This window comes from Astatotilapia calliptera, chromosome 7 (assembly GCF_900246225.1).
Source record: "Astatotilapia calliptera chromosome 7, fAstCal1.2, whole genome shotgun sequence".
Classification (NCBI taxonomy): domain Eukaryota; kingdom Metazoa; phylum Chordata; class Actinopteri; order Cichliformes; family Cichlidae; genus Astatotilapia; species Astatotilapia calliptera.
The window spans coordinates 54,111,773-54,127,993 of record NC_039308.1 but is presented as its reverse complement, the minus strand read 5'-3'; the positions used below and the strand labels follow the sequence as shown (position 1 = coordinate 54,127,993).

General features: G+C 40.3%; 2 protein-coding genes across 2 annotated transcripts; both read left to right on the top strand.

Moving 5' to 3' along the window:
* Positions 1-55: 55 nt before the first annotated feature.
* On the top strand, positions 56-5,458 carry LOC113026707 (zinc-binding protein A33-like). Its single transcript, XM_026175773.1, has 6 exons — positions 56-1,913; positions 2,082-2,177; positions 2,331-2,561; positions 4,174-4,196; positions 4,278-4,396; positions 4,472-5,458. The coding sequence occupies exons 1-6, from the start codon at positions 1,521-1,523 to the stop codon at positions 5,020-5,022; spliced, it is 1,413 nt and encodes a 470-aa protein (XP_026031558.1). The 5' UTR covers positions 56-1,520; the 3' UTR covers positions 5,023-5,458.
* A 2,939-nt stretch (positions 5,459-8,397) lies between these two features.
* On the top strand, positions 8,398-9,848 carry LOC113026706 (uncharacterized). The gene is made up of 2 exons (XM_026175772.1): positions 8,398-8,452; positions 9,220-9,848. Exons 1-2 carry the CDS (start codon positions 8,398-8,400, stop codon positions 9,771-9,773), a joined length of 609 nt encoding a protein of 202 aa, XP_026031557.1. The 3' UTR covers positions 9,774-9,848.
* The last annotated feature ends 6,373 nt before the right edge of the window (positions 9,849-16,221 follow it).

Below are 16,221 nucleotides of genomic sequence, written 5' to 3'. Positions count from 1 at the left end.
GTTGAATGTTGTTGTGTAGCAAGCAGCGCACATTGTGCTTGGAAATAGCAGCCAATAAAGGTGTAGTTCATGTCTATGAACAGTGGACACCCGTGTGCACACCTGTTTTCACCTGTTCAAAACGTTTTGAGAAGAAAACCCTACGGGGAAAGGATCTTTGACCAATCACACACTTACACACAGTTATTTGGGGGCAAATGCGTTCAGTGTATTTTAATGTATTGTATTTGTGAAATGGTGAAATCTCTGTATATTTAAAATATTTACTTGGAAAGGTATTTTAGCGAAGCCACTTTAACTGAGATATCATGTCAGTGAGGGGTTGCATGTTTTTTTTATTTTATTTACGATGCAGAAAAAAAAAGTTTAGATACTTCAAAATATGCACCCATGTGACTGCATAAGTATTTCTTTCTTTCTTTCTTATTTAGTGGCTTTTATTATTCGTATCCCCTATAAATCATTTCTAAGGAACGCTATGGAAAGAGCTGTCATAGACTGAGGTTTCTCACGTAAAGCCACTTTTTCTCAAAAGCTAAAACTCCTTTCACTAAAGTTCCTGTTGAGATTGTGCTTGTAGATAGCTTTAAAGTACTCCCGTGGCCGTTAAAGGGACACACTGATAAATTCAACAGCATAGTGATAAGGAGATAAAGATCTGATTTTGTGTTGACAAATGACAGGAGCCTTTTGAAATACTTTAAGTGCACATTGGAGATAGAGAAAAGTGAGAGCAACACATTTACACAAGTGTTTCTGAACAAGCACTTATATCTCTGATTATAAGAGCACCATTTGACCTTGCTTTTAAATGGCATCTGAATCTTATTTGAGCTCTCTGCATTCAAAATAATGCTGATTCACTGTTTACCTGTAGCTCACTCGCTGTAATGCACATATATTATCTGCCGGTTATTCTTGTTGTCTTGTCTGTAGTATAAAAAAAACAACTTTACTGACAGTGCAGCCGCCACTTGTCTTTTAACAATTTAAACTACCTCTGTTTTTGCCTTTGCGGATTAATGCAGTAATACCACAACATTTAAATACATGTAGATTTGTTATGTTTTTCTAGACGTCATGATATAAACATGATTTATTCGATAATGTCTCAGCTGTCCAGACATGGATTGAGCCTGGATCATGGAGACCTTCACTAAAACTTTCTTTCTGTCTCGGATGAGGGTTAATCCATGTCTGAGAAACTGACTGTAAGAGTTTGACTACGATGCATTGTTAGTAAGTTTATGCATTTAGTCAAATGTCCTTCTTGTGTTTAACATGATGGTAAATAAAAACACTCTTGAAGGTGACTGTATTTTTGTATTTTTGTTTGGTAATTTGGCAACAAAATAATTTTTCTGACCCACTACCACAGCTTCAGGGAATTCTGGATGACTTGCACGATTAACCAGAAATACCAGTTGGCCATCTTTTACTGAAACCGCCTACAGTCACAATGCCTTGAAATTTAAAGGAAGTTTTCTTGTAAACTCACTCGATAGAAACCCTTCAACCTGATGGCTGCGAAAACGACGGTTCCTGAAGAAGACATAACTTGCCCTCAATGCACGGACATTTATTGCCTTCCAGTTCTTTTAAAATGTGGCCACAACATTTGCAGAGTTTGCCTGTTTAACTACTGGGAGTGGAAAGGATTGCGAGAGTGTCCCGTCTGTGGCATCGTGTCTGACACCAAGAGACCTCCTATTAATCTGGCACTGCACAATGTCGCAAAGGAACACAAAGTGCTTATAATGACCAGCAGTCAAAACAAATGTTGTCAACACAACGAGATGTTGAAGATTTTTTGTCACAACGACGGAGAGCTCATCTGTCTTGTCTGCCAAGTTTCAAAAGAGCATAAAGTCCACGAATGCAGCCCAGTAGAAGAAGCAGCCGAACAGAAAAAGGTTTGTGAAAATAGAAATACTTCCACCACAACACAGTAGAAGAAAGTCAGTTATATTGTCTATTTGTTAAATTTTAATAGAAAGAATCTTAGGAGGCTGGAACTGATGAACAAGACTAATCAGCTGTTTGTTTGAGCTCTGAATGTTTAATTTCTTCTTGAATTTCAGGCAGAAATATCAGCCAGCCTTGAGTCTTTACAGAATAAACTCGAAATACTGAAGAATACAAAGGAGAAATGGGAGGAAACTAAAACCTATATCAAGGTAAAAAACATTTCCAGTGCCTCTAGCATTTTGACAACGACTCCAAGCATGCAACTTTATTTTGCCTCCAGCTTAGATTGAAAAATCCCTCTGCGTGACAACCATTCTTTCTCTTTACTGGCATTAAAAAAACCCACATTCCTGAACTTGCAGACGCAAGCATATGAAAATGAGACAGCAATCAAGGAGGAGTTTAAAAAGTTCCACCAGTTGCTTCAGGACGAGGAAAACACAAGGCTGAAGGCGCTCAAACTGGAGGAGGAAACCAAAACTCAAATCATGCGTAAGAAGCTGGAAAACATCAGCGACCAGATCAACACACTCTCCTCCACCATCAGTGATATTGAAAAAGCCCTCAAAGCACAGGATATACAGCTTTTACAGGTACATTTACTGTCATTATTTACAGACTGCATTTATTTATAATAACTTCTAGATTATTTGTCATAAAAACAGTCAAGTAAAAATTATTTAATTAAAACAACAACAACAACACATTAAATATGAAAAACAACACAGTAGTAGTAGAGAAACATCGGATGTTATATATGGCAAATAAACATTTCTATGAAGCTTCGCTGTGCACAGTCCCGACAGTAACTTTTTCCTGTTATTGTATTTTGTTTAAGAGGAAAGGCTGCATACAAAAGATTAACCATGGCATAATGCATTTATCATGAAGTCACCTTTTGAAGCTTTTTGTTTAGAGTCTAAATCGTGTTCATTTAAAACCACAGCTTTTGGCTACAGCTACCTGTGCATGCATCCACCTATCACTTAGCAGCCACACTCCTAATATAACACCGTCACTGAGGGGGAGGTCACTGAGGTAGTTAAATAACTCTTGGGTGGTAGGGCCACCGAGGATGAATTCAAAGCTCTGGATATTGTGACTCTGCGGTGGCTGACATGTCTTCGTAGCATTGCAAGGAAGTTGAGTACAGTGCCTCTGGATTGGCCAACTGGGGTTTTGATTGACCTTTTCAAGAAGGTCAATCAAAAGTGTTTTCCAGCTTCGAAGAAATCAGACTTCTCAGCCTCCCTGGGAAGGCACATCAGTTGATCCTCAGATTCAGGGGGAACAATGGAGTTTCAGGCAATTTAGCACTAGATTAACTTTTTGTCCTCCTGAACATATTGGAGGGTCGGTGGGAGTTTGCTTAAGTAGTCTAGAGGTTTGTGGAGGACTTTGAAGGGTATGGAAGAGTTACTGCTTCAAGTATAGGAATTTAAGCATCTTGGAATCTTGTTTATGAGTGAGGGAAGAGTGGTGTGGAAGATTTGGCATAAGAGTAAAGTTGCCAATCTACTTTCCCATCCTGTCAAAATGCTTGCCTGGTGGGTGGAAAATGGATGAATGGATGCTGGCCACTATATTAATTCACAGTACAATCTGAGCAAATTAGGTGGTTCGTTGTATTATGTTTTGCATGTTCCCAATTGATACAAAACTGTATAAATCAAACTGATGTGAATATTATAGTTTAGAAGGCTGTTCGATCATAAACAGTATTGGACACACTGAAGTTCGGCCTAATGGTGGCGCTACAGAGTTAAATTTCAGCAAACTGTCATCTAATTATTATGATCATTAGTATCAAGCATAGCATAAAGTTTTCCAGACAAGTTCAATTGTTCAGAATTATTCAGAATCGTTCCTCTCTGTTTCTAGTTGTAATAGTTGCTGTTGTAATGCAGTGTATCACCATATGTCGGCACCTCCTGTCTCATTGTCTGTATCTGAGTTTCCTGTCGATGCATCTGTCGCAGTTTTCACTGTGTATGTCTTAAATTTAGGGTTAGGAGGTTGATGACACCTGCCATCATAGCGCAATTTATCGTTTGTACATATACAGTATGTGTAGTTTTGAATTATTGTACATGTTTGTTACCTTTCAGTCAATAATTTCCGATAATACAGCTGTACTGCATATGTGATTTTGTAATGCAGCATGTCCTTAATGTACTCTCTTTCACATTCTCTCTTCAACTTAAGGACTACAAGAAGACAAAGAAAATGTAAGCATAACCCACTATCTACCAAAATCAGCATCAACCCTTTCCATGAGAGAATGCTGTAACAATTTTAACATGTTTCAGGCTCCAGTGCAGCATTGGAGAGCCAGAGGTAATCAGAGATATCCTGATAAACTCTGCAAAGCATCTGGGATCGCTTAGTTTTCACATTTGGAAGAAGGTGGAAGACAGTGTCAGATGTGGTGGGTTAAAGAAAAAATTCAAGTTTACTCTAAATTCTATCATATTTTCAACTAACTGAATTTTACGGTTTCCAGTTCCTGTTGTTTTGGATCCAAACACTGCCCAGTCCAACCTAGAGTTCTCTGAAGAACTATCCTGTGTGCAATACAGCAGCAAGAAGCTCCTACCCAACAATCCCGAACGCCTCATCAACCGTGTTTCTGTGCTGGGAGCCACTGGTTTTACATCTGGAAAGCACAGCTGGACTCTAGATGTGGGCCAAGGCAAAGACTGGTACATCGGAGTGGCTCTAGACTCCATCCAAAGAAAGAATACCATCTTCCTCAGCCCTGCTGAGGGTTTCTGGGTAATTGGCTTGAGCAATGGAGACTCACTGTGGGCACAGACCACACCTCGCTCCAAGCTCCCAATGAAGGAGAAGCCCAACAGGATTACAGTCGAGCTGGACTATGAGAAGGGAAAAGTCGTTTTCATTAATGCTGCAGATTCTACAAAGATCCACACATTCAAAGACAGATTTACTGAGAAGGTTTTCCCCTACTTTTCCCCCGGATTGTGTGAAGACAAAAAAAAATCAAGCAAACTGAAAATCTGTCCCCAGGTAATAAAAGTACAAGTAGAATAGTCAGAGGCTACATTTTATTTAACAGGCTGCGCTGACTGATAAATCAATGCTTTACACATGGAATTCAGGAGGAAACAACTGTCTGAGGAGTGGAACTCAGACACTGTTTTTCTTTTGTATGTGGCATAGGTATAACTATGGGAAAAAACAGAGACATGTTTTCAGGCAAAGTGATATTTTAGCTTCATTTTCAAACATAGTGACAAAGGTTAATAATAAAAAACATTAGATTAGAATAGTATAGAACTGTATTAATCCCTATGATGAGGTCAGTTTATTGTTCATTCTTGAGGATGTGGTTTCTGTGTCTGTTCTTCCCATCCTCACATACAGATCAACTTTAAAAAGCAGTGCAACTCCATGGCTGCAGATGTTTGTATGTTTCCTGTGTTTGCTAGTACTTCTTAATTAAAGGATCTAAGCTTTTTTTCTTTCACCGCCCAACAAAATTCAAATAACTACATAAAAAACTGAAACAACGAAAAAAAACAAAATAACTTTAATCCTTTATCAAAGGGAGATGGAGAAAACAAGAAGCGAGACAGGTTCTCTCTCTGAATATTTATAGTTTCCCTTTTCAAGTATTTCTAGCACACACTATGACAGGCAAGGACAGGTAAAAATAAAAACCATTTTTAGATTTTAAAATAAAATGTTTTATTCATCTAACTGTGCAAGAGGTTGGAAAAGTAAAGCTTCAGTATCTTACCCAAGGATACTTCCATATGTAGAAGAAACCAACAAACAACATGAAATAGCTGGCATCTAGTGTAAAGGTTAATGACATTTCTGTGACAGCACATATTAGGAAACTAAGCCATGCTGGTAAGCACTCAGACACTCTTATTAGTGCTGTCAATTCCTGAATAGTGGAAAAAGGTTATCTTATGTGTGGGCTGCAGGTGTGTTGTTCTGGGACATCACCGTAAACGTTTCCGGTTTAAAAGCCTGAGGTTTTTCTGTGTGGAGTCAGACATGCCAGGGGCAGGATGATTAACTGACAAACTATTATTGCAGCACAACACAAAACTGAAGTAAAAGGATTTCCGTGAAGGCAAGGCAAGGCAAGGCAAGTTTATTTGTATAGCACAATTCAACAACAAGGTGATTCAAAGTGCTTTACAGAGACATTAGAAACAAGAACAAATAAAAAGCATGATTTAAAATTGATTAAAACAAGCAAATAAACTAACTAACTAATTAACAAACAAACAAACAAACAAACAAAACAGTATATAAAATCAAAACAGATAAAATCAGAACAGTAGATAAAATCAGTAGTTAAATGTAAGTTTTGAAATTTAAGCTTAACAAACAAACAAAACAGTATATAAAATCAAAACAGATAAAATCAGAACAATAGATAAGATCAGTAGTTAAATGTAAGTTTTGAAATTTAAGCTTAAAGTGTGGATTTGGTGCTTTATTCAAATGCAGCTGAGAACAGGTGAGTCTTCAACCTGGATTTAAATAAACTGAGTGTTTCAGCTGATCTGAGGCTTTCTGGGAGTTTGTTCCAGATATAAGGAGCATAAAAGCTGAATGCAGCTTCTCCGTGTCTGGTTCTGACTCTGGGAACTGATAAAAGACCAGATCCAGATGACCTGAGGGATCTGGATGGTTCATACTGGGTCAGGAGGTCATTGATGTATTTTGGTCCTAAACCATTCAGAGCTTTATAGGCCAGCATCAGAACTTTAAAGTCTATCCTCTGACGGACAGGCAGCCAGTGTAAGGACCTCAGAGCTGGACTGATGTGGTCCACTTTTTTGGTCTTAGTGAGGACTCGAGCAGCAGAGTTCTGAATGAGCTGTAGTTGTCTGACTGATTTTTTAGGTAGACCTGTAAAGATGCTGTTACAGTAATCAAGCCTACTAAAGATGAATGCATGGACTAGTTTTTCCAGGTCCTGTTGAGACATCAGATCTTTTATCCTTGATATATTCTTGAGGTGATAGTAAGCTGACTTTGTTATTGTCTTAATGTGTTTTTCTAAGTTTAGGTCTGCATCCATCACTACACCCAAATTTCTCGCCTGGTTTGTGGTTTTTAGATGTATAGATTGAAGTTCTCTGGTGACCTGTAATCGTTTTTCTTTGGCGCCAAAGACTATTACTTCAGTTTTGTTTTTGTTTAGCTGGAGAAAATTGTGGCACAACCAGTCATTGATTTCCTCAATGCATTTACCAAGAGCCTGTACAGGGCCTCGGTCTCCTGGTGACATTGTGATATATATTTGTGTGTCATCTGCATAGCTGTGATAGTTTATTTTGTTGTTGTTTATAATCTGTGCCAGTGGGAGCATGTAGATGTTAAACAGAAGGGGTCCCAAGATGGAACCTTGGGGAACTCCACATGTGATACTTGTCTGCTCAGATGTGAAGTTACCTATTGATACAAAGTATTTCCTGTTTTCTACGTATGTTTTGAACCAGTTTAGTACAGTTCCTGAAAGACCTGTCCAGTTCTCCAGTCGTTTGAGTAATATGTTGTGGTCAACTGTATCAAATGCTGCACTGACATCCAGTAAAACTAGGACTGACAAGGTAAAAATCAATAAAATCCATTCATTTAATTTTGAATTCAAGTTTATTTATATGGCTTCAAATGCAAACAACAGCTGCCTGTCTCTAATACTGTAAGGTGTTAGAGACAAGGCCAGCAATCTGATGATCCCCTATGAGGAAGCACTTGGCAACTGTGGGGAGGAAAAACACCTCTTTGGAAAGAATATTGTAGTAGTCCTGTTATTGTAGTAGTTGGAGAGTCTCCTAGTGTGTCGAAGCTTTACAAATTTGCAATTATATTTGCATTTCAAGTTATGACAATAGTAGTAATACGATGGCACCTATCCAAGATGGCGGCCAACTGAACGATGGCACCTATCCAAGATGGCGGCCAACCAAACCGGTTTGAGAACCGGTTTGACCGGTTTCGTGCGTGTGCGCATGCGCGTTCAGTAATTCGATGGCACTAGTCCAAGATGGCGGCCAGCCAAACCGATTTGACCAGTTTCGTGTGTGTGTGCGCATGCGTGTTCAGGTGTTCTTACCCTCTGGGCGGGAACGACTCCTCCTAGTGGGATGTGCTAGGTTGTATGGGTATAAAAGCGATCCTTTCACATTCTAAGAGCATCACCGCCACGGTCTGAGGAGCACCGACACATCGCGCTAAGGATCCCCGACGCATCGACCTAGAGCACCGACACATTGCGCTAAGGATCCCCGACGCATCGACCTAGAGCACCGACACATTGCGCTAAGGATCCCCGACGCATCGACCTAGAGCACCGACACATTGCGCTAAGGATACCCGACGCATCGACCTAGAGCACCGACACATCGCGCTCGCTAAGGATCCCCGACGCATCGACCTATGGAGCTCGGAATGACACCCAGCCAGGACATCGCCCATGCCATAGGCACTCTAGGTATGTCTTCAGGAGTATGCAGTCGGGGTCCTCAACGTAAAAAGCAACGCTGTGGAAACGCCGCAGATGGAACTGTATTCAAGTTAGAATATCGAGGCGTCGAAGGGTATGTGTATGCCATTAAATATACCGAAGGGACAGTTGTGCTTAGTGTAGATTGTGGTGAGGGATTGTTTTGGGGGGAAGCCCAAGTCATGTCTACTAAAAACTGGAAGCTCTTCCGCACCGTAGTGTGTGCGGACCTGGACAATGTGGGTTTCCCAGAGCTGCTGTATGTTTCCCAGTGGAACAGTGCATCAGGCCCTGAGCTTTACAGGGTTGAGGCTGATCGTTTCAATCGCAACCCCGACGACTTTATTTTTCTCAGTGTATGTGATGACAGGGATAGTCTTATTGCTTCCAGAGGGCTTGAAAACTGGAGGTTAAATCCATACCCTCTAAACCTCGAAGAGCGCACAAGATGGTTTAAGGACTTGTTTTTTATACAGTGGTGCGACTGGAGAGGTTTGTCGCGTCTGTTTAGCCAGATTGATGACGCGATCAAGAAGGACAGACTCAACACTGCGTACGAGAGTATTAGAAAGCGCCTTGTTTTTGACGATCTGGCGAGTTGTCCGAAGACTGGTTTGCCTGGTACCCTGTGTAAACCTAAAATCATAAGACCTTCCGACAGCTAAACAATAAACTGGTAGGTTTAATGTGCGGGTGTGTGGGGTTGAGTGTGTATCTATGTGACAAATTAAGAGCTTGTGGTTTTCATTTTACAGAGAATGACACGCCCTCGTGGGACCTGTTGGAGTCACCATCAACAGAGCTGCTAATCCCGACCCTCCAGACTCCACCACCCTCACCACAATGCTCGCAGGACCCCCTCATATCAGACCTGTGGGATGAAACTGTAATCGACATCAAACTCGCAACTCTCCACCTGTTAATGTTGGCTTTGAATGAGTTTATACAAGAGACATGTTACGGATGCCAAACAGGCCACCCCAGTCAGGTGCAACACAGCTGCTTGCAGGAATTGTCTGAGTATTTCTTCGACACCTACTATGATGATGTGATGATAAGGCTCCAGACTGAGCGATTCATCCCTGCCATCCGGCTGTTTGTACGCTCATCCACTGCAGATGGGTCTGGAACACAAATCCGCAGAGTTGCAGAACACATCATGTGTGAACTGAGATCAGAGCGATATATAGTATGCGCCATTAATGACAACATTGGGCACCTGCTAGATGCAAGTACTTGCGCCCGCCGTGTTAAACCAGCCATGCTCCGCATGATTGGAAACTACTGGGCTGGGTTACATCTGGTTTAATGTGGGGTGTCCAAGTATCCATTGTCTGTGATTGTGTCTTTGTGAAAATTAAATAAAAAGACTTGTTAACATCAACATCATAGTCATTTGTGGTTTGTAAATCATGGAAAGCACATTGCATAAAATATATCACGATCCAGCCCATCCTGCGGGGTTAGCCAGTTTAAATAAGCTACGTATAGCGGCAGGGGAGGCATCAGGTGTAACACCTCCACTATCTCAGGTCAAACATTATTTAGAACAAGACGACACCTACACACTCCATAAACCTGCGAGGATCCATTTCCCCAGAAATAGAGTATTGGTGACAGGGGTCGACAAACAGTTTCAAGCCGATCTGGTTGACATGTGTGAATATGTGACAGATAATGATAATGTGAGATATCTGCTAACATGTATAGATGTATTCTCAAAATACGCATGGGTTAGATGCCTAACAAACAAGACAGGGTCTGTTGTATCAGCTGCTTTTGAAGATATACTTAGTGAGGGTAGGATCCCTGTGAAACTACAAACAGATGAAGGCAAAGAGTTTTATAATGCAACCTTTAAACAGCTAATGAAGCGATATAATATCAAGCATTTCTCAACAGCTAGCGAGGTTAAATGCAGTATTGTCGAGAGATTCAATCGTAGCTTCAAGGGTAGAATGTGGAAGTACTTAACATCAGCCAACTCCCGGAGATATGTAGATATCATACCAGATCTCACACAAGCATATAACAATGCTTATCACAGATCTATCCAAATGGCTCCGGCAGAGGTGAATAAGGATAATGAGAAGTCGGTCTTCAACGCGCTGTACAAAACGAGGCCTCAGAGGGAACTGCGCTTTAAATTTAATATCGGTGACACTGTACGAATATCAAAACTGAGAGGAAAGTTTCGAAAAGGATACGAGCAGACCTACACCGATGAGATTTTCACAGTCAAGGAACGTATAGGGAGACAGCCCCCAGTGTACAGACTAGTGGATCTAGCAGGAGAGGTATTGAAAGGTTCATTTTATGAGCCTGAGATACAACGTGTGGTTGTTGATGAAAACAAAACATTTAAAATTGAAAACATATTGGCTAGAAAAAAAGTGGGTCGGAAAAAGCAGGTGCTAGTGAAATGGCTAGGATGGCCCAACAGCTTTAATTCGTGGATTCCAGAAAAAGACATCGTTGAGGCGTAATTAACTCAGATGACGCAGCTCTACACACATTCATTCAACACTGAGCATAGACTGAGAAAGCATGAATAAAAAGAACAACAATGCAGGCTTCTATGTAAGCCTCTTCTCGAATGCTTCATCACATGTTTACCCGGGTAATAAGATATCTAATTTTAGAACAAAGCTAGCAAAACCTATTGTTTTGGATCAGCCATATGAGGTCGCTGTTATAGAGATACAGTACCCACGCATATGGCGGACTTTTCCACAATCAGATTCGGAAGTGGAAATTCATGACCCCGTCAAAGACGGAACCATAGCCATAACCATGATCGAACTGTCTGTGGGCCATTATGCATCTGTGGAACAGATAATAAAAGAATTTAATTTTAAATGTCAACAGCACCAAGCCACTGGAGACATTAAAATGCAGTACAACGCCGTTAGTAACCATGCCTGTGTTATGGGGCCTAGGGGGACTATTCTCACATTTAGAGGGAGACTGGCGGAAATCCTAGGATTCAAAACAGGAGAACCGTTTGCACTTCATTATAAAAACACATATGCCCCGCACCCCGCAGACATATACGGGGGAAAATATAACATCTTTATTTATGCAGATATCGTTGATTACCAGCTTGTGGGTGACGCCCACGCGAGGCTATTAAGAGCTATAAATATTACAGACGATGACCGCCGGTTGCCTATTCTACAATTTGACAGCCCACACTACACACCTGTGTCAAAGACATTAATCGACGACATAGAAATTGATTTGAAAGACGATCGAAATCAACACATACCCTTTTTATACGGCAAAGTGTTTGTCAAGTTACACTTCCGACCGATAACACAGCATTTTTGAAAAAAAAAAGGATGGCCGTCTACAACTCTGATGACTCAAAATATGTAAAATACTACTTATCACAGGCTGGTGGAGAGCTCGGAGGGTATGTTGGGACCAGTACACAATATGGGACAGGTCTGGGTGGGTTGTTCCGTAGTTTGTTTAGATTTGCAGTACCGCTGTTTAAAAAAGGAGTCAGCATAGTCAAACCACACCTAAAAACAGCCGCATCGGGCATAGTGTCTGATGTCATAACCAACATAACCAGACCCTCAACCACTAAGCAGGACGGTAACGGCTTGTATGTGTATACGCCCAAACCATCTAAGACCCCACCCCCAGGGCAGCCGTTGTCTAAAAAGCGTAAAACCACAAAACCTAGCAGGAGAGCCACCAAACGGACACCGTCACGCAGAGTGAAGAGACCCAGAACCACTCGTTCAAAAACTGCAGCGCTTGACATATTCTAAATGGCACTGTTACACAGTCATTCTGGAGAATGTGTAAAAACAGAGCTCGATCTTTTTACTGTCCCATACACACAGACTAGCATTGAGAAAAGTACATTTATTGAAATCCCACCTGTATCTGCAATCACTGATGGAGGGCCGATCGAGTTTTACATCTCATCGTCGGGTGAAGATTACCTGGATCTAAATGACTCATATATCTACACACGGGTGAGAATCACAAACGCTGATGGCTCAAACCTGGCTAGGGACGCTAATGTAGGATTTATTAATTATCCTGGATGCACCATATTTAGTCAAGTCGATATTAATTTGGGAGACCGGCTCATTAGTCAATCATCCAATACATATCCATACAGAGGTGTGATAGAATGTCTTATCAATTATAATAAGGACACTTTAGACACACAGTTCAGCACCGGGTTATTCTGTAAGGATACAGCATCACACATGAATGACACATCTATAGAAGGAGAGAACCAGGGTCTGATGACCAGAGGTGGCTACACAGCAAATAGTAGTATTGTTGAATTGATTGCACCAGTACATGCAGACCTGTTTTTTCAAGAAAAACTGTTACTTAATGGAATCGACCTGTCGCTGAAATTTGTGCGCTCTAAAGACGAATTTGCTCTCATGACAGCGGATGCCAATGCATACAGAGTTAAAATTGTCTCAGCCAGTCTCTTTGTCAAGAAAGTTAGTGTATCACCTAGCGTCAGACTTGCACACAGCAAGGCATTGCACCATGCAAACGCAAAATACACGGTAGACAGAGTATCTTTAAAGACCTTCTCCATACCTGCAGGGGCTAGAATATCAACAAATGACAATTTATTTATGGGTAGGATACCTAAATTTGTCATCATTGCATTCATAGACAATGAAGCATACACAGGCTCCTACCAGCGTAATCCATTTCATTTTGAAAACTGCGATATAGAATTTATGTCTTTATATGCTGATAGTCAGGCTTATCCTGCTAAACCATTCCAGCCAAATTTCCAGAGAAAACACTATATCAGAGAATTTTACCAGCTGATACAAACCACAGGGAGACATTTAAAGGACAGATCGTTGGCCATAACACGTGACGACTTTGGTAACGGCTACACTTTATTCTGTTTCAATCTGGAAGCTGACGAAGGACATTCAGGGAATGTGTCGTTAATTAAAACTGGGAACGTGAGATTGGAAACCCGTTTCAGAAATCCACTACCCCGTACCGTGAACCTCTTGTGTTATTCTGTATTTGATTCAGTCATTGAAATATCTAACATGAGACAGGTGCTCTTGGACTACTATTGAGACAAAAACGGTCATGAACACTATAGAACTATCAGCCGTGGTCGGCGGCATTATCAATAAAAACACACATTTCCTAGGCGTGTTAGCCTATGATCAACTAACCACTGAACGGCTTCAAAGACTCCCTGCTATGTGTATTGTAAACACCCACCCTTCTACGATGCCAGGGGAACATTGGCTTGCTGTTTATATTTCGAGAGACAGACGCGGTTATTTTTTTGATAGTTTTGGTCACTCGTTAGACAGTTTTCCCCCAGCAATAAAGATGTTTCTTCTAAAAAACTGCTCCACTGTTTTATATTCAGGAAAACAAGTGCAGAACGACTTCTCCATCACATGCGGTCAACATTGTGTATTTTTTTTATATCATATGCAAAATGGTGTATCTTATGCCCGCCTGCTTAACATGTATGGGTCTGATTTAATTTGTAATGATGCTATGGTGTGTCGATTTGTCAACAACATACAACCTGTTGCTGTATGCAGTGATTATGTGTGTGTGCAATGTGGATACTGATATGTACTAATGAGAATAATAATAAAAACAACATGAGAGCATGATTTAATCGAGTCAATGGTATTTATTATCAAATCTCGTATATATATATAGATTCATAACATACTTTGTTTAAACATAAAAGAAATCAAACATTAACCAGTAATAAAAGACATAAAATATTTAACAGTAATAAAAGAAAATAAAACAAAACAATTTAGCAGCAATAAGTGAAAAAAACAACAACATAACAGTAGAAAAACACCAAACAGCAAATATTTTTAGCAGAAAAACAATTTCTGCAATAAGAAAAAAAAACCTGAATTCAAAAATCCAACCACTCTACAGGACCCCCCTTTAATTTGTTTTTTTTATTCTTTATTTTTTTTAGTGTACTATGTCGCAGCGGTCCACCGGGGGTGTTCTTTTTTGGTGTGTGATCGGTTTTATACAAGGCGACGGTCTTACGTATGCCTGTGTTAGATATGGCTGATAACGGTATGTTTAAATCTGAGAAAGCTTTTAAAAACTCTGTCCAGCCGATAGGTCTCAAACCCTCAGAAGGTGTGTGTGTGGTTGTGACGGCTTTAATTAGATCATAAATGTGTGAACCAGGGATGGTTTGTTTATCAACAACAATTTCGCCTTTGTCATTGTAAGAGATCAAGTGTGGCGAACGGTTCACCGCTGATAGAATAAGTTCTGCATTCCTCCTACTCCTTTTAGGTATGTGTGTTAAAACATTCTCCGCAACAAGATCCCTCACCCCGGCATCACCATGAACAGGCAATGTGTCCGCCGACTGGGGTTGCACATCCCTGTTAAATTGTTCAGGTAATGATAAAGACAATACATTCTTTTCACGGGCACCTTGTCTCACAAGGGTGAGGTATCTTTGGAGAATATCGCTGTATTTTTTAGCCTTCTCATACACATCTATGTCAGAATCTTGTAACACTTGTAACATCTCCTTGTCCAACTCGTTCTGAGACTGTTGTCTGATGGTGCCTGTTTGCTGCTGCTGCTGCTGTTGCTTTATTAAGTCCAACTGGTGTTGGGGTACCAAAAACATCTTTTGCACATGTTCCATTTTCACCTGTTTGCTATCAGACTGGTTATGAAAGGGATTGCAGCCCCTAATAACGGCAGTAAAAACCCTCCAGATTGGTTGATTGTCTTTCTCTTTTTCAAAGATTTTATTTTTTTGTCTGCAATCAGTCTGATTATTGTTTTTTTCTTTTTTAGCTGTTTGTACTGCTGATTGGTCAGTGGAATGTTACCATGCAATACATTAAAGGCTATCTCACACAATGCATTGATAAAATCTAAGTTTGAATTACTAATAATAACTCTGCGTAGAGTAGGAGGAGCCCTGTATATCATCTCCAACAGAGACAGATTCCTCCGCATGCGTGATGACATCCTCTCACCTCTTTGCTGATTTTTGTTTTGGAATGTAAACAACCGGACGGTCTGACAGTAAATTTGTTCTGAGTCTTAAATAGTCCGGGGTCTTAGCTTTATAGTCTATTAAAAGATACCCGTATGTTGTCGATGTGGCATCATTAAACGCTTCTATAAAATATTTAGTATTACCCGGAAACATTTGCCTGGCTAAAAGCATAACCTGATATTTATCTCTCGGATTTTTAAACAATATTAGGTAATTAGTGTTCAAGGAAATGGTTCTACTGGATTTTCCCTGAATAAACAAATTCTGAACTAGATATATACAACTCAAATTCCTATGATGCACATACTTTGTGAACACATTTTGTACTTCTAAATTGTTAGCTGCATCGTTCATCACATCGTCTATAATTAACAAATTGTTCTTTTCTGCAGGCAGAAGGGTGTCATCAGCAAGAGATTCGGGTATACCGTTAACAAAGTTTATGTTTCTTATCTTAAGAAGCTGGTCATATAGTGTCTGCCAGCATGAGTATATATACACAATGTTATCAATGCTGCATGATATAATCCTGGAAGAGTTTTCAATTATGTTTTTAACAAAAAAAGTCTTGCCACAGTTACTGGGACCGCTGACCACCATGCTGAACGGATGCTGCAACCGGGCGTCAAACCCCTGTTCTAATTTAAAATCCATAAGGAAGGGTTGTGAAGTCTGGGAGCACACGGCGCTTATTGTAAACAACTTTAACTTTTTTCAC